The sequence below is a fragment of the Callithrix jacchus genome, chromosome 8 (assembly GCF_049354715.1).
Source record: "Callithrix jacchus isolate 240 chromosome 8, calJac240_pri, whole genome shotgun sequence".
Lineage (NCBI taxonomy): Eukaryota > Metazoa > Chordata > Mammalia > Primates > Cebidae > Callithrix > Callithrix jacchus.
Genome location: NC_133509.1, coordinates 43,217,795 through 43,237,562, shown reverse-complemented (window position 1 = coordinate 43,237,562; position 19,768 = coordinate 43,217,795). Strand labels below are relative to the sequence as shown.

The window sequence follows — 19,768 nt, the reverse complement described above, 5'->3', positions numbered from 1 at the left end:
AATAACTTTTGTTCAAGGAGAGATGGAGCTAACTAGTGTAGTAAGAGTTACTCTTATCCTGTGTACATATGTGGTATCCAATTCATTTTATACATTTTCATGCTTTGTAAAGTAAGTCCAGATATCAACTATGGAAACTGAAAGGCAGAATAGCCAAAGTTGAAATTTGCTGGAAGGCTGAACAAATTCCTCTTACCTATTCATGAATTTGATTTTGAAATTTGTGAATTAATTAGCCATTTCTTCTCCTTATAGCTAGCTCTCATTGCTACCTTTGGGCCACCTTTTACCTATTTGAAAATCTGACAAAGGGAAAAGAGAAATGTCTTAGTCTGCTTGTGTTGCCATAACAAAATATCAAAGAATGCATGGTTTCAATGGAAATGTATTTGCTCACGGCTCTGGAGGCTGTGAAGTCCAGGATATACATGCTGGCTGATTTGGTTTCTGGTGAGGGCTCTTTTCCTGACTTGCAGACAGCCTTCTTCTCACTGTGTCCTAATATGGTGGAAAGAGAGATAATTAGCTCTCTGGTGTTTCTTCTTATACGGACATTAATTCTGTTATATCAGGGCCCCACTCTTATGATTGCTTAATTACTTCCTTTTAGGCCCCGTGTCCAAAGACAGCTACACTGGGGGGATTAGAAATTCAATGCTGAATTTGTAGAAATCACACAATTCAGTTCGTAGAAAGAAGACATAGAAATGAAAATGAAAATCAGTTTTGTTACTTTTTAGCTTTGCCTGAAACAAATACCTATAACAATATAAACACCAGATTCTCATTTCTACAGAATATAAACAACTAAATAATTCAATTTCAGACGTTAACAGCTACCCAAAAGAAATTCTAAAACAGTATCACATATTTATTAAATGTTAAGTTTAATTAATGCTTTAATTTTTTTTTAGCTTAAAGGGAAGTCATGGTTAGGATGATATAGCACTACACATGGAAGAGAAAACTTTAAGATATTCTTTCCTGGCATTTTTGGCTCAATAAGCAGAATTTGCTTGCAGATCGAAAAAGTCATGCTTATGAAGTAGTATGAGAATTTCAGATGTCTTCTGTTTAGTAATTCTAGTAAGCCAGTATTTTCACAGGGTGATTCTTACATGCTAACAAATGGCATACGGTTAGAAATGGTTAGAGCAAGGGCTCAGTATGGTGTCTCATGCCTGTAATCCCAATACTTTGGGAGGCCTAGGTGAGAGGATCACTTGATGCCAGGAATTTGAGACCAGCCTGGGCAACACAGCTAGACCTGTCTCTACAAAACATAAAGTAAAATAAATTAGCCAGGCATGGTGGTGTGTGGCTGTAGCCTAGCTACTCAGGTAGCTTAGGCAGAGGATCATTTGAGCCCAAGAGTTCAAGGTTACAGTGAGCTATGATCATGCTGCTGCACTCCAGCTTGTGCAACAGAGAAAGACCTTGTCTGAAAGAGAGAGAGAGAGAGAGAGAGAGAAAGAAATGGTTAGACTAGACATTCTTGTCGTGTTCCAAATAAGATCTTTCCTGATCCTAGTTGGAAGAGAGTATTCAGTCTTTCACCATTAAATATGATGCACCAAAATCTTCATAAATACCCTTTTATTAGCATGAAGTAGTTCTCTTTCGTTCCTAGCTTATTTTGAGGGTTTTTCTTCATAAGTAGGTGTTAGATTTAGTCAAATGCTTTTTTGCATCCATCGAGATGATTCTCTATCAGGTTTTCTGTTTCTTCTTCTGTCAGCCTGTGTTTTTCTAGGAATTTGTTCATATCACCTACATTTTCTAATTTATTCGCATAAAGTTCATAGAATTCCCTCATAACACTTTTAACTTCTCTGGGGTCAGTAACTATTTGATAGAATTCATGAATAAGATCATTTAGCTTTGTGCTTTCTTTTTTGGAAGATTTCTAATTATCAATCATTTTAATAGCTGTAGAGATACTCAGGCAACCTTTTTCCTCATGTGAGTTTTGGTAGTTTGTGTTTTTCAAGGAATTGGTCTATTTCATCTATGTTAACAAAGTTGTGGGTATGCAATTATTCATAATATTATTTTATTTATTTATTTTTTGAGACAGAGTCTTGCTCTGTCGCCCAGGAGTGCAGTGGCGTGATCTTGGATCACTCCAATCTCTGCCTCCCAGGTTCAAGTGATTCTCCTGCGTCAGCCTCCAGAATAACTGGGATTACAGACAAGCATTACCACACCTGGCTAATTTTTGTATATTTAGTAGAAACAGGTTTTACCATGTTGGCCAGGCTGGTCTCAAACTCCTGACCTCAGGTGATCCACCAGCCTCAGATATAAGCCACCACGCCTGGCCTGCCCTCATTTTTCTGATGGGTCTAAGAAAACTTGTAAATTTTAGTTTTTCCAACATTTTTCTATTTCCTACCGTGAGGATAAGAATGACAACTTTTTATTTTTATTTTTTTGAGACTGAGTCTTGCTATGTCACCCAGGTTGGAGTGCAGTGGTGTAATCTTAGCTCACTGCAGCCCCCACTCCTGGACTCAAGCAATTCTCATGCTTCTGCCTCCCAAGTAGCTGGGGTTACAGGCGCCTGCCATGATGCCTGGCTAATTTTTTAATTTTTATTTTTAGTAGAGACAAGTTTCCACCATGTTGGCCAGGCTGATCACCTGTTCCAGACCCCATGTGATCCACCTGCCTCAGCCTCTCAAAGTGCTGGCATTATAGGCGTAAGCCACCACACCCAGCTGGGAGTGACACCTTCTAAGCTCTTTACATGCCAGAGCCTAAACTGAAGTTCCTATGTTGATTTTTTACCTATATATGTAAAACGTGTGTGTATACACACACACACACACACATATATATTTTAAAATATTTTTAAATTTATGTTTCAGTAGTTGTTCTATGTTCCTTTAACTGATCACCATTTACCGCAGGTTAATACTGACTCAGTTCTAGTAATTGCTGGGAGGTTAAATATTGCAACTTGCTCTAATAGAATTCCATTTTCTACCCTTATCTTTGGGCTATTAGTGCCATTCAGGTAAAAATAAATAAATAAATAAATATGCATATATATTTGTTGTAATCCCAACCATATGTGTTATGATTTTACATTGAAAATCATTGCTTCTTTAAAAACCTTAGGTTGTTAAATAAAGAGCAGAAAATAAATTCTTTTAAAGTTTATTTTCTGGCCAGGCACAGTGGAAACTACAGTGAGCTAAGATTGCGCCCTTGCACTCTCCAGTCTCGGTGACAGAACAATAACAAAAAAATCCACCAGGCATAGTGGCTCACTTCTATAAATCCCAGCACTTTGGGAGGCTGAGGCAGGTGGATCACTTGAGCCCAGGAGTTTAAGACCAGCCTGGGCAACAAGGTGAAACCCCATCTTTATATATAAAAAAATTAGTCATGTGTGGTGGCACATACCTATAGTCCCAGCTACTTGGAAGGCTGAACTGGAGGATAATTGGAGCTCAGGCGGTTGAGGCTGCAGTAAGCCATGATTGCACCATTGCAGTCCAGCCTGGGTGGCAGAGCAAGACCTTGTCTTTAAATGAATGAATGAATGAATGAATGAATGAATCAGTCATGCCTACTAGATAAAGCCTACATTAAAATTCCTGGAACTATGAGGTTTGGAGAACTTCTGGGTTGCTGAACACTTGGAAGGAGAAGGCATGGAAACTCTGCTCCTTCCCCAATATCTTTCTCTAGACATCTCTTTCATTTTCCTCTTCCTGAGTTGTATCCTTTTATTAAAAATGAGTAAATATTACAGGCTCATGCCTATAATCCCAGCACTTTGGGAGGTCGAGGCAGGCAGATCATGAGGTCAAGAGATTGAGATCATCCTAGTCAATATGGTGAAACCCTGTCTCTACTAAAAGTACAAGAATTAGCTGGGTGTGATGGCGCGCCTGTAGTCCCAGCTTCTTGGGAGGCTGAGGCAGCAGAATTGCTTGAACCCGGGAGGTGGAGGTTGCAGTGAGCCAAGATCATGCCATTGCACTCCAGCCTGGGCAACAAGAGCAAAACTCCATCTCAAAAAAAAAAAGAAAGGGTAAATGTAAGTAAAGTATTTCTCTGATTCCTTTGAGAGCCATTCAGTGGTCAAACCTGAGGAGGGGGTTGTAGGAACCCATAATCTATAGCCAATTGGTCAAAAATGTGGGAGGCCTGGATTTAGGATTAGCACCTAAGTGGGGCCAGTCTTGTGGGATTGAGTCTGTAACCTGTGGGATCTAATGCTAACTCCAGGTAGATAATGTGAGAATTAAATTACAGGACACGTAACTGGTGGCGGAGAATTGGTCAGTGTAGGAAAAACCCACAAATTTGGTAACTGGAAGTGAACTATGGAGTGCTGTGAGAGTACAGAAGAGGAGTAAACAGTTTGTTTTTTCTCTGTACACTCTGTTTTTTTTTTTTTTGGCTCTCTTTTTTGGTACACGTAGTCTCTCTTTTCTTTTTATCAGAAGCTTTGTGTTATTTCCTTCTTCATGCTTTTCTCTTCATTGTAGTTCTGTTACCTACTCTGTGAAGCCATTCTTGGTTTCACTACTTTCTAAAGAGCTGGACTTTCTGTCTCTAATATAGCTTATTATTAATTAAAATTATAGATGTAGTTCCCTTAACTGCATCTTGGCTATATCAGAATTTTCTTGTTGTTTTTAGTTGTAAGAACAGTCTCGTTTTTTGGTAATTAAGACTCAGTGTTACCCATTTTTAAAAACTTCATGTAAAATTCATTCTTCTTGTAGGGATTATGATGGGTGAGGGTGTCTGACAAAAGGCAGACATATTAAGCTGGGGGAAGTCATCTTCTTTTAGGCTGTGGCTTCCTCTCTAACACTGAGTGTTCATCATGCCGTATTGTCAGGCATTTAAATTTTGTTTGATTGCCATGTGTAGATTCTTCCTGGCTCAGTCTGTTGGCAGCTCACTGGCAACTCTGTGAACTTAAGAGTATGTAGTAATCAGCATCTTTTGGGCTTAATTTAAGCCTGAGGTAAAATTGGGACTACAGGAAATTTTCATTCAATGTCCTGTGAAATTTATTTTAAAGTCAGCATCTCACAGGAAGATAATCGGTCTTCTAGAAGAACGTATTATGTCATATAGATATTATAGAGCACCTTTTAGTGCACAGGTTTCATACCAGTAATGTTAGATCTGTATTTTGAAGTCATATAGCCTTTTAGGGACCTTTATCCTAGCATATCTGCATTCTAGAAGCGCTTCAAATGTCCTATTTAAATGTAAATTAATTTAAATATACATTAATGGAACTTAAATAAAACAAAAAATTCAGTTCCTGAGTCACAGTAGCCACATTAGAAGTACTTAATTAGCCAACTGTGGCTAGTGGCTCCTCTACTGGATAGCACAGACATTTTCATGATTGAAGAAAGTTCTTCTTTAGCGGATAGAGGTAAGAAATTTTTCTTACCATAAGAAAGTCAGATACATGGAGTCAATCATGTACACAAACTAGGTACTCTATTTCACAGTCTTTTTTGTTTCTTGCCTATGTGAGGAAAGTTTGTGAAAGGGAGAAAAGTTGCCACACACCTGTACAAGATACTGCTTTCAAATTCATCTGATATTTAGCTCTTTGAAAGTGTCAGACAACTGCTAGTGCAAACATCGGTTTGCAGCCGGGTTAAGACTTCATATATTTCCACCTGCCAGAGATAGACCGTCTTGTTCATCCTTCCTATTTCCTTTCCTACTGTTCCCTCATTCCTTCAGTCCTCGGGACTGAAGGGCTGGCACAACTTTGGTTGACAAGTAAGACTTGGGATGAATTGAAAAGCAAATGTTTGTATTATGTGTTGATGTGTGTGTAGATTTTAAGAGAAGTGGCTTAACTCCTAGAATCATAAATTTGTATTATTTTTTTCTTCTGAGCCCTTAGATCATTTAATTGAATGCCTGCCCACATTTTACATATAATTAAACTGAGGTCGGAGAAAGTGCGTGCCCAAGATCATATAGCTAATGGTAGATCTGGGACTAAAACCTTTGTTCCGTGACTCCAACGCCTATAGTTATTATCCTGAATCATTTACTTTTCCCATTTTAATTCATAACTCAGTACTATCTATTGTTACAGATACAAAGGCAACAGTTTAGAGGTATGAATAATTAATTATTGTAATGAATTTCTCATTTAAATAAATGTTGCTTTTATTTATTTTAAAGAATTTGGTAATTGCAATTTTTATAGATTGAAGAAGAAGAGAGGAAAAAAATAGAAGATATGAAAGAAAATGAACGGATAAAAGCCACTAAAGAATTGGAAGCCTGGAAAGAATATCAAAGAAAAGCTGAGGAGCAAAAAAAAATTCAGAGGGAAGAGAAATTGTGTCAAAAAGAAAAGCACATTAAAGAAGAAAGAAAAAAATTAAAATCTAAGAATCTTACTAGAAATTCAGCATCTAGAAATCTTGCTGCAAAAGGTAAAATAATTAAGATTTTCTGGAAAACTGAATCCTGTTGGTAAAGTATATATGACACTTTTTTTTTTTTTGTAAATCTTTTCACAGCCTTAGGTTACTATTTTGGCATATTGAGAATAAGCAATCCAATACAAAGACTAAAGTAAAAGACATTTCTTCTTTTGGGAGTAATGAAGTTTTTCTAGTAAAAGGAGCAAGCAATCATTCAAGGATTCAAAAACAAGAGTATCTTCTTTGCTTGAGTGCTTTCTTTTGAAATTTATAGAGATGTTGTTAAATAAGTGCTTAACTCAGGCCCAAAAAGACTTAGAATCAACTAGCAGTGTCAGAAGCATTCCTTTATTCTGTTAGAGATAAGAAACTAGGAATTTCATTAAAAGACCTTTTCTTCACATCACTTAGGAAAATGAATACTATAAGCAAACTTGCTCTACAGCAAATAAGGGTTGCTTCTAGTTTTTAATCTTAATGTGTTCAAAAATAGATAAATTAATATAATAATAATTATTATTATTATTGATACAAGGTCTGGCGCTGTTGCCCAGGCTGGAGTGCTGCAATGGTGCAATCTCAGCTCACTGCAACCTCTGCCTCCCCAGCTGAAGCCATCCTCCCTCAACCTCCCAAGTAGCTGGGACTACAGGCATGCACCTCAGTGTCCAGCTAATTTTTTTTTTTTGTATTTTCTTGTAGAGATGAGGTTTTGCTATGTTGCCCAGGCTGGTCTTGAACTCAGGAACTCAAGCAATCTGCCTGCTTCAGCCTCCCAAAGGGCTGGGATTGTAGGCATGAACCACATGTCCAGCTGATACAAATATAATTCTGTTTTTTTTGTGTGTGTGTATGTTTTCAAAATTATTATTTCAGTAGTTTGGGGGAAACAGGTGGTGTTTGATTACAGGTATAAATTCTTTAGTGGTCATTTCTGAGATTCTGGTGGACCCATCACCCAAGCAGTGTACACTGCACCAAATGCATAGTCTTTTACTCCTCACCCCACACCCTTCCCCTTGAGTCCCTGGGTCCATTATATCATTCTTATGCCTTTGCGTCCTTATAGCTTAGCTCTCATTTATAAGTGAGAACATATGGTATTTGGTTTTCCATTCCTGAGTTACTTCATATAGAATAATCATCTCTAATTCCATCCAGGTTGCTGAGAATGCCATTATTTTGTTCCTTTTTATGGCTGAGTAGTATTCCATGGCATGCATATATATATATAGTATTCCATATATACACACACACACCACATTTTCTTTATTTACTTATTAGTTGATGAGCATTTAGGCTAGTTCCATATTTTTGCAATTGCAATTGTGCTGCTAAAAACATGAGTGTGCAAGTGTCTAATGACTTCTTTTCCTGAGTAGATACTCAGTAGTGGGATTGCTGAATCAAATGGTAGTTCTACTTTTAGTTCTTTAAGGAACCTCCACACTGTTTTCCATAGTGGTTGTACTAGTTTACATTCCCACCAGCAGTGTACAAGTGTCCCTTTTTACCACATGTACACCAATATCTGTTATTTTTTTATTTTTAAATTATGTTCTTAATAGGACTAAGGTGATTTCACATTGTGGTTTTGATTTGCATTTCCCTAATAATGAGTGATGTTGAGTATTTTTTCATATGTTTGTTGGACATTTATTTGTTTATTTTTTCTGAGACAGAGTTTTGCTCTTGTTGCTCAGGCTGGAGTGTAATGGTGCAATCTCAGCTTACTGCAACCTCTGCCTCTCAGGTTCAAGCTATTCTCCTGCCTCAGCCTCCCGAGTAGCTGGGATTACAGGCATGTGCCACCACACCTGGCTAATTTTGTATTTTTAGTAGAGAGAGGGTTTCTCCATTATTGGTCAGGCTAGTCTCAAACTCCAGACCTCAGGCGATCTGCCTGCCTCGGCCTCCCAAAGTGCTGGGATTACAGGTGTGAGCCACTGTGCCTGGCTGGACATGTGTTTATCTTCTTTTGCAAATTGTCTATTAATGTCCTTAGCTTACTTTTTGATGGGATTGTTTGTTTTATTCTTGCTGATTTGTTTGAGTTCCCTGTAGATTCTGGATATTAGTCCTTTATCAGATGCATAGTTTGTGAAGATTTTCTCCCACTCTGTGGGTTGTCTGTTTGCTGATTATTTCTTTTGCTATGAGAAGGTTTTTAGTTTAATTAGTTACCATCTATTTATCTTTGTTTTTGTTGCATCATGAAGTCTTTGCTTAAGCCAGTGTTAGAAGGGTTTTTCCAGTGTTATCATCTAGAATTTTTATGGTTTCAGGTCTTAGGTTTAAGTCTTTGATCCATCTTGAGTTGATTTTTGTGTTAGGGGAGAGAAGAGGATCCAGTTTCATTCCCCTACATGTGGTTTGCCAATTATCCCAGCACCATTTGTTGAATAGGTCATCCTTTCCCCACTTTGTGTTTTTGTTTGCTTTGTCAAAGATTGGTTGGGTATAAGTATCCGGCTTTACTTCTGGGTTTTCTATTCTGGTCCATTGGTCTATGTGCTATTTTTATGCTAATACCATGCTGTTTTGGTAACCACAGCCTTGTACTATAGTTTGAAGTCAGGTAATGTGATCCCTTTAGATTTGTTATTTTTGCTTAATCTTCCTTTGGCTCTGTGGGCTCTTTTTTTGTTCCATATGAATTTTAGGATTGTTTTTCTAGTTCTGTGAAGAATGATGATAATATTTTAATGGGAATTGCATTGAATTTGTAGATTGCTTTTGGCAGTATGGTCATTTTCACAATATTGATTCTACCCATCTATGAACACGGGATGTGTTTCCATTTGTTTGTGTCCTCTGTGATTTCTTTCAGCAGTGTTTTGTAGTTTTCCTAGTGAGCTCTTTCACCTCTTTAGTTAGGTATATTCCTAAGTATTTTGTTTTTTTGAAGCTGTTGTATAAGGGGTTGAGTTCTTGATTTGATTCTCAGCTTGGTCGTTGTTGTCTAGTAGTGCTACTGATTTGTGTACATTGATTTGGTATTCTGAAACTTTACTGAATTCATTTATCAGTTCGAGGAGCTTTTTGGATGAGTCTTTAGGGTTTTTTAGGTATATGATCATATCATTGGTGAGCAGTGACAGCTTGACTTCTTCTTTACTGATTTAGAGGCTATTTCTTTCTCTTGTCTGATCGCTCTGGCTAGGACCATAGAGTTGGTGAAAGTGGTCATCCTTGTCTTGTTCCAGTTCTCAGGGGAAACACTTTTAGCTTTTCACTGTTCAATATAATGTTGGCTGTGGGTTTGTCATAAATGGCTTTTATTACGTTAAGGTATGTCCCTTCTATGCCCATTTGCTGAGGGTTTTAATCATAAAGAGATGCTGGATTTTGTCGTCAAATGCTTTTTTTTTGTTTTTTTGAGACAGAGTCTTACTCTATTGCTTAGGCTGAAGTGCAGTGGCATGATCTCGGCTCACTGCAACCTCCGCCTCCCAAATTCAAGCTATTCTCCGGCCTCAGCCTCTCTGGTAGCTGGAATTACAGGTGTGCATCACTACACCTTGCTAAGTTTTTGTGTTTTTTAGTAGAGACTGGGTTTTGCCATATTAGCCGGCTGGTCTCAGACTCCTGACCTTAAATGATCTGCCTGCCTCAGCCTCCCAAATGCTGGGATTACAGGCATGAGCCACCACACTTGGCCTCAAATGCTTTTTCTGCATTTATTGAGATGATCATATGATTTTTGTTTTTACATCTGTTTATGGGGTGTATTATATTTATTGACTTGGGTATGTTAAACCAGCCCTGAATCCCTGATATGAAACCCACTTAATCGTGACGTATTACCTTTTTGATATGCTGTTGCATTTGGTTAGCTAGTAATTGGTTGAGGATTGTTGCATCTATGTTCAGCAGGGATATTGGTCTGAAGTTTTCTCTTTTTGGTTATGTCCTTTCCTGGTTTTGGTATTAGGGTAGTACTGTCTTTTTTTTTTTTTTTTTTGAGATGGAGTTTTGCTCTTGTGACCCAGGCTAGAGTGCAGTGGTGCAATCTCGGCTCACTGCAACCTCCGCCTTTCAGGTTCAAGCAGTTCTCCTGCTTCTTGAGTAGTTGGGATTACAGGTGCCTGCCACCATGCGCAGCTAAGTTTTTGTATTTTTAGTAGAGACGGGGTTTCACCGTGTTTGGCAGACTAGTCTTGAACTCCTGACCTCAGGCGATCTGCCTGCCCCTGCCTCCCAAATTGATGGGATTCCAGGCGTGAGCCACTGTGCCTGGTCTTAGTACTGGCTTTATAAAATGATTTAGGGAGGATTTCCCCCTTACGTTTTGGAATATTTTTAGTAAGATTGGTACCAGTTCTCTTTGAATGTCCATTAGAATTTGGCTGTTGGGCCAGGCACATGGCTCACACCTGTAATCTCAGCACTTTGGGAGGCCAAGGCAGGAGGATCACAGGTGTTCAAGACCAACCTGGCCAACATGGTGAAATGACGTCTAATTAAAAATACAAAAATTAGCAAGGTGTGGTGGTGCGCACCTGTAATCCCATCTACTCAGGAAACTGAGGCAGGAGAATTGGTTGAACCCAGAGGCGGAAGTTTCATTGAGCCGAGATCTTGCCACTGCATTCCAGCCTGGGGACAGCAGAGCAAGACCCTGTCTAAAAAGAAAAATAAAATTCATTTGTGAAGCCGTCTGGTCTGGACATTTTTTAATTGGCAATTTTTAAATTACTTATTCAATCTCGTTACTTGTTATTCGTCTATTTGGAATTTCTGTTTCTTCCTGGCTTCATCTGGAATGGTTATTATTTCCCTCCTCTAGGTTTAGGAATTTATCTGTCTCCTCTAGATTTTCTAGTTTGTGTGCATAAAGGCATTCATAGTAGCTTTGAATGATCTTTTGTATCTCTGTGGTATTGGTTATAATATTTCTCATTTCATTTCTAATTGAGATTATTTGGATCTTATTCTTTTCTTGGTTAATCTCACTGTGGTCTATCAATTTTGTTTATCTTTTCAGAGAACCAGCATTTTGTTTAATTTTTCTTTTTTTTTTTCTTTCAATTTCATTTAGTTCTGCTCTGATCTTTATTTCTTTTCTTGCCCTGGCTTTGGGTTTGATGTGTTCTTGTTTCTCTAGCTTCTTGAGGTGTGAACCTAGGTTGTCTATTTACACTCTTTCAGACTTTTTGATGTAGGCATTTAGTGCTATGAACTTTCCTCTTAGCACCGCTTTTAGCGGAGGTTTTGATTGGTTGTGTCACTATATTATTGTTCAGTTCAAATAATTTTTAAATTTCCATCTTGATTTCATTGTTGACCCAAAGATCATTCAGTGGCAGGTTATGTAATTTCCATTTATTTGTATAGTTTTAAATGTTCCTTTTGAAGTCAATATCCAGTTTTATTCCACTGTGGTTTGAGAGAGTACTTGATATAATTTTGATTTTCTTAAACTTATTGAGACGGCTGGGTGCAGTGGCTCATGCTTGTAATCCCAGCACTTTGGGAAGCCACGGCAGGTGGATCACTTAAGGTCAGGAGTTCGAGACCAGCCTGGCCAATATGGTGAAACCCCATCTCTACTAAAAATACAGAATCAGCCGGGCGTAGTGGCGGGTGCTGGTAATCCCAGCTACTCGGGAGGCTAAGGCAGGAAAATCACTTGAACCTGGGAAACAGAGGTTGTGGTGAGCCAACATCATGCCACTACACTCCAGCCTGGGCAACAGAGTGAGACTCTGTCTCAAAAAAAAAAAAAAAAATTATCGAGACTTGTTTTATGGTTTATCATTTGATCTATCTTGAAGAGTGTTCCATGTGCTGATGAAAAGAATGCATATATTCTGCAGTTGTTGGGTAGAATGTTCTGTAAATACCTGTTAAGTCCTTTTGTTCTAGAGTATAGTTTAAATTCATTGTTTCTTTGTTGATTTTTTTGTCTTGATTACTTGCCTAGTGCTGTCAGTGGAGTATTGAAGTCCCCCACTGTTATTGTGGTGCTATCTCATTTCTTAGGTCTAGTAGTAACTGTTTTATAAATTTGGGAGTTCCAGTGTTAGGTGCATATATATTTAGGATTGTGGTATTTTCCTGTTGAACTAATCTTTTTATCATCATATAACATCCTTTTTAAACTGTCGTTTCTTTAAAGTCTGTTTTGTATAAGAATAGCTACTCCTGCTCACTTTGGTATCTTTTTGCATAGAATATCATTTTCCACCCCGTTACCTTAAGTTTATATGAGTCCTTATGTGTTAGGCAGGTCTCTTAAAGAGCAGATATTTGGTTGGTTGATTTTTGTCCATTTTGCCATTCTGTGTCTTTTAAGCGGAGCATTTAGGCCATTTACATTCAACATTAGTATTGAGATGTTCTCTCAGAATGTCTTCCAAGAAGAAAAAAAAGTATTGGGATGTGAGGTACTGTTGTATTCATCGTGCTGGTTGTTGCCTTATGCCGTTTTTTTTAATTGTGTTATTGTTTTATAGGTCTTGTAAGATTTATGCTTTAAGGAGGTTCTTTTTTGGTATACTTTGAGGTTTTGTTTCAATATTTTGAGCTCATTTTAGCATTTCTTGTAGCACTGGCTTAGTAGTAGCAAATTCAGCATTTGTTGGTTTGAAAAAGACTATATCTCCTCTGGTTATGAAGCTTCATTTCACTGGATACAAAATTCTTAGCTGATAATTATTTTGTTTAAGGAGGCTATAGATAGGACTCCAATCCCTTCTGGCTTGCAGGGCTTCTGCTGAGAAATCTGCTGTTAATCTGATAGATTCTCCTTTACAGGTTACCTGATACTTTTGCCTTATAGCTCTTGAGATTCTTTCCTTCATCTTGATTTTAGACAACATGATGACTATGTGCCTAGGTGATGATCTTTTTGCAATGAATTCCCCGGGTGTTCTTTGCTTCTTGTATTTGGATGTCTAGATCTCTAGCAAGACCAGAGACGTTTTTCTCGATTATTCCCTCAAGTATGTTTTCCAACTTGTAGATTCCCCTTCTTCCTCAGGAGCACCAGTTTTCTTAGGTTTGGTCATTTATATAATCCCAGATTTCTTGGAGGCTTTGTTCCTTTTTTGAAATTCTTTTTTCTTTGTCTTTGTTGGATTGGGTTGATTTGAAAGCTTTGTCTTTGACCTCTGAAGTTAATTCTCCATGTTCAATTCTATTGTTGAAACTTTCCAGTGTATTTTGCATTTCTTAAAGTGTGCCTTGCATTTCCAGAAGTTTTGATTGTCTTTTCTTTGTAACTATTTCTCTGGAGACTTTTTCATTCATATCCTCCTATATTGTTTTCTTAATTTCTTTAAATTGATTTTTACCTTTCTCTGGTGCCTCTTTGAGTAGCTTAATAATCAACCTTCTGAATTCTTTATTTGGAAATTCACAGATTTCTTCTTGGTTTGAATCCATTGCTGGAGACCTAGTTTGATCTTTTGGGGGGATTCTAGAACCTTGTATTGTCATATTACCAGAATTACTTTTCTGGTTCCTCCTCATTTGAGTAGACTGTTTCAGTGAAAAGATCTGGAACTCAAGGGCTACTGTTCAGATTCTTTTGTCCCACAGGATGTTGCCTTGTTGTGGTGCCCTCCCCCTGCCCCTAGGTATGGGGCTTCCAAAGAGCCAGACTGCAGTGATTGTTATTGTCCTTCTGGTTCTAGTCACCCAGTCAGGCTCCAGGCTGGTGCTGGGGAATATCTGCAAAGAGCCCTGTGATATGATCTGCAGGTATCCCAGCCATGGCTAATAGCACCTGTTTCGGTGGTGGTGGCAGGCGAGTGAAGTGGCTTCTGTTGTAGTCCTTCGTTTAGTGCATGTCAGGTACTGGTTATGCTAGCAGTGAAGTTGTCACGTGGACAGACTCAGGACCTCTGGCTAGACAGAGTGTTGCAGGAAGTAGAATTAGCTGTTGTTTTCTCCTTCCTTGGAGCAGGGGTTGTTCTGAGTTGCTGTAGTGGCTTGAGTTGGTTGGGCTCCAGCCAGGAGATGACACTTTCAAGAGAGCACCAGCTGCAATATAGAAGAGATACAATCTTGATTATAAAACAACAGCTAATTCCACTTCCTGCAACACTCTGTCTAGCCAGAGGTCCTGAGTCTGGCTAGGTCCACCATCAGGTGGGGATAGAGTTAATTGGGTCTGGGCTTAGACTTTCCTTGGGTGGGGCTTGCTGCAGCCACAGTGTGGGTGGAGGGGTGATTCTCAGGCCAATGGAGTTATGTTCCCGGGGCATTATGGCTGCCTCTGCTGTGCTATACAGGTCACCAGGGAGGTGGGGGAAAGCTGTCAGTGACAGGCCTTACCCAGCTCCCAGGCAGTCTCACTCTGGCCATGTCATCCCAACTGCACTGAGTTTATATCCAGGCAGTTGGTGAGCAGGGCTGAGATCTTGCCCCGGACCAGAAGCCTTGCCACGGAGAAAGCAAGAGGGCTCTTAGGCCTCGCCAGTCCCCACCTGCCCATACTATTGGCTGTGGCTTCTGTACTCGCATCTGTACTTCCCATTTGCCTCCCACCACCACCCCTGCACTGATTTCTGCTTAGGAAGATTCCTGCTCAGTCAAAATTATTACATAGTTTAGCTACGAGCTTCCTTCACCCTGTGGTCCTGCCCCAATTCCACTGGCTACCTTCCTTTTTCCAAGGACCTCTGTGAAATCAGGCCAGGAATGGCTTCCTTGGGCTTGAGCTGGGGACTGGAAGTGCCTGCAGGGCTCTTCCTGCTGCTTCTACTTTTATGTTTTGCTCGGCTCCCTAAATCTATTTCGGCTCCAGGTAAGGTTAAATCCTTCTCCTGTGATCTGGATTTTCAAGTTCCCCAGTGGGGATGTATGTTCAGAAACTGACCTTTTCCCACCCCATACTTTGGTAACTCCCAGTTTTTCACCTGTCTCCTGGCATTTGTAGCAGCAAGTCACTTGTTTCAAAGGGTCTGTGAATTCTTTCAGTTTTCCTGAGGCGTTTATTGCAGTGTTCCTGAAGTGAATTCTTGGAGTAAAAGTTCACAATGTGAGTCTCCAGATGCTGTTCTGTATATCCAAGTGGAGCTGCATTTTAATCCTGTCCTCTATCTGCCATTTTCCTCCTATCTCCCAGTAAATATAATTCTGTATTGAAAGCTAAGAGTTTGGTTTGATCTAATTTTAGGATATTAAACTTTGTTTTGGATATATTTAGTATTTTCCTTACATAAGTAAATCATTATTGAATTCCTGTAAATTAAATGTTTTAGTATAAAATCACAAATATAATAATAATAATTAACATTTATTAGATGCCTACTGTGTGCCAGGTGATTTTATTGCTTGGGTCACTCAATCTTCACAACACTTTAGTATAAGTGCTGCTATTCTTATTTCAGAGGAAATAGATGTTCAGAAAAAAAAAAACTATGAATAAGTAAACTTGTGGGCTTTGAACTCAGATCTGCTTTGCATCTGAAATCTATGCTATTTCTACCAGGTTATATGTCTTAACTGCTTTAACAGTGAGGTGTGGCATGTTGAAAAGTCATTTAAAGGTTGGGCACAGTGGCTCACACCTGTAATCCCAGCACTTTGGGAGGTCGAGGTGGGCAGATCACCTGATGTCAGGAGTTCCAGACCAGCCTGGGCAACATGGCGAAACCCCATCTGTACTAAAAATACAAAACTGGCTGGGAGCAGTGGCTCACGCCTATAATCCCAACACTTTGGGAGGCCGAGGCAGGCATATTGCCTGAGCTCAGGATTGAGACCATCCTGGCCAATTTGGTGAAACCCTGTCGCTACTAAAATACAAAACAAATAAACAAAAACTAGCTGGCTATGGTGTTGTGTGCTTGTAGTCCTAGATACTCAGGAGGCTGAGGCAGGAGACTCATTTGAACCCAGGAGGCAGAAGTTGCAGTGAGCCAAGATCATGCCACTGCACTCCAGCCTGGGACAGAGTGAGACTCTGTCTCAAAAAGCAAAAAAAATTTTTTTAATTAAAAAAAAAAAATACAAACTTAGCTGGGTATGGTTGCATGCACCTGTAATCCCAGCTACTCAGGAGGCTGAGGCAGGAGAATCTCTTCAACCCAGAAGGTGGAGGCTGCAGTGAGCTGTCAAGATTTTGCCACTACACTCCAGGGCGACAGAGCAAGATGCTATCTCAGTAATAATAATAATAATGTCATTTAGATTGAATATATATGCATTTTTTAAATTTGCTAATATTTTATAAGCAATTGTCACATTTATCTTCATATTGAGATTCAGTCATATTTTTCCTTACACCAAATTATACCAGACCCATACATTATTGAGCATTTTTCTTTTTCTACTATTTGAAACAATATGGTTAGATATGAGAAATATCTGTTTTTTTAAAGTTTAGTAAAACTCTGTCTAAAATTGTCTAGGTCTAGAGATTTAAAAAAAAATAGATTTCATTTCTATAATAGTGATTATTGAGATTTTCCAAAGTCAGTTTTGGTAATTTGTCTTCTAAATTGTGTGTTTCATCTTTTCAAATTTATTGCCATAAAGTTTTTATTTGCTTATCTCTATCTATAATTACATCATTTATTAATGTCTAATATTCTTTTTTTTTTGAGACAGGGTCTCACCCTGTCACCCAGGATGGAGTGCAGCGGATCTAACTTGATCCTTAATAAAGTAAACTATCCTTTGTCTCTGCTTGTTTTAAAATTCTTCCCCTTGGTATATTATGGGTTCTTTAATCTAAGTTCAATTTTATATTTATTTAGCTCATAATTTCATAACTTGGAGCAAAGTTCTTTTACACAAAGAACTTTGTCGTTCATGAGTTCTAGGAAGTTCAAAGCTATTGTCTTCAAATACTACCTTCTTGGTTGGGTGCAGTGGCTCATGCCTGTAATCCCAGCATTTTGGGAGGCCAAGGTGGACAGATCACCTGAGAACAGGAGTTTGAAACCAGCCTGGCCAACCTGGTGAAACTCTGCCTCTACTAAAAAATACAAAAATTAGCTGGCTATGGTGGCACACGGCTGTAATCCCAGCTACTTGGAAGACTGAGGCATGAGAATTGCTCAAACCCGGGAGGCAGAGGCTGTAGTGAGCCAAGATTGCTCCACTGCACTTCAGCCTGGGTGACAGAGTGAGACTGTCTCAAAAACAAAAACAAAAGAATATTACCTTCTTATATTCTCTTTATTTCAGTATGTATTTTTAAATTACACAAATGTTTTTCTTCTTTTTTTGAGATGGAGTCTTGCTCTGTCATTCAGGCTGGAGTGCAGTGGCGCAATCTCAGTTTATTGCAACAGCTGCCTTGTGGGTTCAAGTGATTCTCCTGCCTTACCTGCCTTAGTAGCTGGGACTACAGGTGTGCACCACAACACCAGGCTAATTTTTGTATTTTTAGTAGACACTGGGTTTCGCCATAATGACCACACTGGTCTTGAACTCCTGACCTCAAGCAATCCACCTGTCTTGCTCTCCCAAAATGCTGGGATTACAGGCTTGAGGCATTGCACCTGGCCAGCTTTCTTATATTCTCTTTATCTTCCTCATCTATGTTCTGTATAATATCCTCAGATCTATCTTCTAGTTTATAAATTTTCTTCAACCATGACTAATATTATGTTAAACTTGTCCAAGATATTTTTAGTTTCATTGACAACATTTTTCATTTTAAAAGTTCTGGGTTTTTTTTCACACCTCTTTGTTCGTTGTCACTAGCTTCTTAGTTTTCATTATGGATATTAGCCTATCTTTGCTATCTTCAAGTAAATACATTTAAAATGATTAGTCTCTTTCAGATTGTTGTGCTATTTCAAAATCTTGGGAAGCTAGTCGTCTTATTTGTTGTGTCTGATTTTTCCTTATACTGCAACCTCTGCCTCCCAGGTTCAAGGAGTCTCCTGCCTCAGCCTCCTGAGTAGCTGGGATTACCAGTGTGTGCCACCAGGCCTGGCCTCTTGTGAATTGTGCTTTTTTGCCTGATCTTCAGCAAAAACTTCTTTGTGTGTGTGTGTGTGTGTGAGGAAATATCATGTATTCTTATTTGCAAAAGACTTGCTTATGAGGAATACCTGGAACTTCAATTTCTCTCTAGAGACATTTTTTCCAAACTTTACTTTCTAAGACTAGTGAGCAGAGATCTTATAGCATCCTTTTCACTAAAAGTGCTGCCCTTCTATGATTCTGGTTTCATTTCCACCTCCCTACCTCTGTACCTTTACCAGCATTACATTTCCAGTCTCCTGCCTTTGATATTAATCTATTTCCATGTAAAGTCTTTCCAAACAGCTTGCGTCAGCTTTTGAGATGACCCAGCCTTCAAGTTTGGTAATGAGGCCTTTGCTTACTTTTGAAACTGAACTATATATTGAACCTTTCATTTATTTATTTTTTATCAAGAATTTTTATGTGTTCATAGCATTTTACCTGTTCATAAAATTGCATGTAAAACTTAGTAAAAGTTTTAACCTGTGTTGCTGTAAACAGCAGATTTCTTTTTTATGTTTAATAGAAGAGTATGTAAATTAGATATGTGAGTTTGAAAATTATATATCTTATTTTTACTGTAAGTAGTGGTCACTTTAATATTTTTCATAAACCCATAAAGATGTTTATTTTTCTGTAGCAAAATAGTTTTTGTTAGTTCTCCTCATGGCTAATAGCGATGATTTCCTGCATGTTCTACATCATATGAATCGTTAGTAATCTGAAGTTAAATGAAGTATACTTCATTTTTTCTTTTTATTCTTTGTGTGTGTGTGTGTGTGTGTGTGTGTGTGAGACGGAATTGCACTCTGTCACCCAGGCTGGAGTGCAGTAGCACGATCTCGGCTCACTGCAACCTTCACCTCCATGGATTCAAACAATTCTCCTGCCTCAGCCTCCCAAGTAGCTGGGACTACAGGCAACCGCCACTGCACCTGACTAATTTTTTGTATTTTGGTAGAGATGAGGTTTCACCATATTGGCCAAGCTGATCTCAAACTCCTGATCTCGAGTGATCCGCCCACCTTAGCCTCCAAAAGTGCTGGGATTACAGGCATGAGTGCCTGGCTCTATTTTCCTTCTTTTGCCTTACCATTTAAAAATATTCTTTACAGCCTGGGTGTTGTGGCTCACACCTATAATCTCAGCACTTTGAGAGGCCAACATAGAAGGACTGCTTGAGACCAGGAGTTCAAGACCATCCTAGGCAACAAAATAAGATCCCATTTCTACAAAAAACAAGCATACAAACCAAAAATTAGCCAGGTATGGTGGTGTGCACCTGTAGTCTCAGTACTTGAGAGGCTGAGATGGGATAATATTTTTAGTGTGTTCTCCACTGCTTTAGAAAACCATTCTTTTTCATGTTCCTTCATGAAACCTTCAAGTTCCCCACT

The 19,768-nt window shown here is 38.8% G+C and overlaps 1 protein-coding gene across 5 annotated transcripts in view; it reads left to right on the top strand.

The window, feature by feature from the left end:
- Positions 1 to 19,768, top strand: part of DNAAF4 (dynein axonemal assembly factor 4) — a 72,289-nt gene that overhangs the window by 32,047 nt on the left and 20,474 nt on the right. For all 5 annotated transcript variants that reach the window (XM_035259708.3, XM_078334268.1, XM_002753504.6 and 2 more), the window contains one exon: positions 6,215 to 6,446. In XM_035259708.3, coding sequence (XP_035115599.1) covers positions 6,215 to 6,446 — 232 coding nt within the window. The remainder of the gene's footprint in view (positions 1 to 6,214; positions 6,447 to 19,768) is intronic.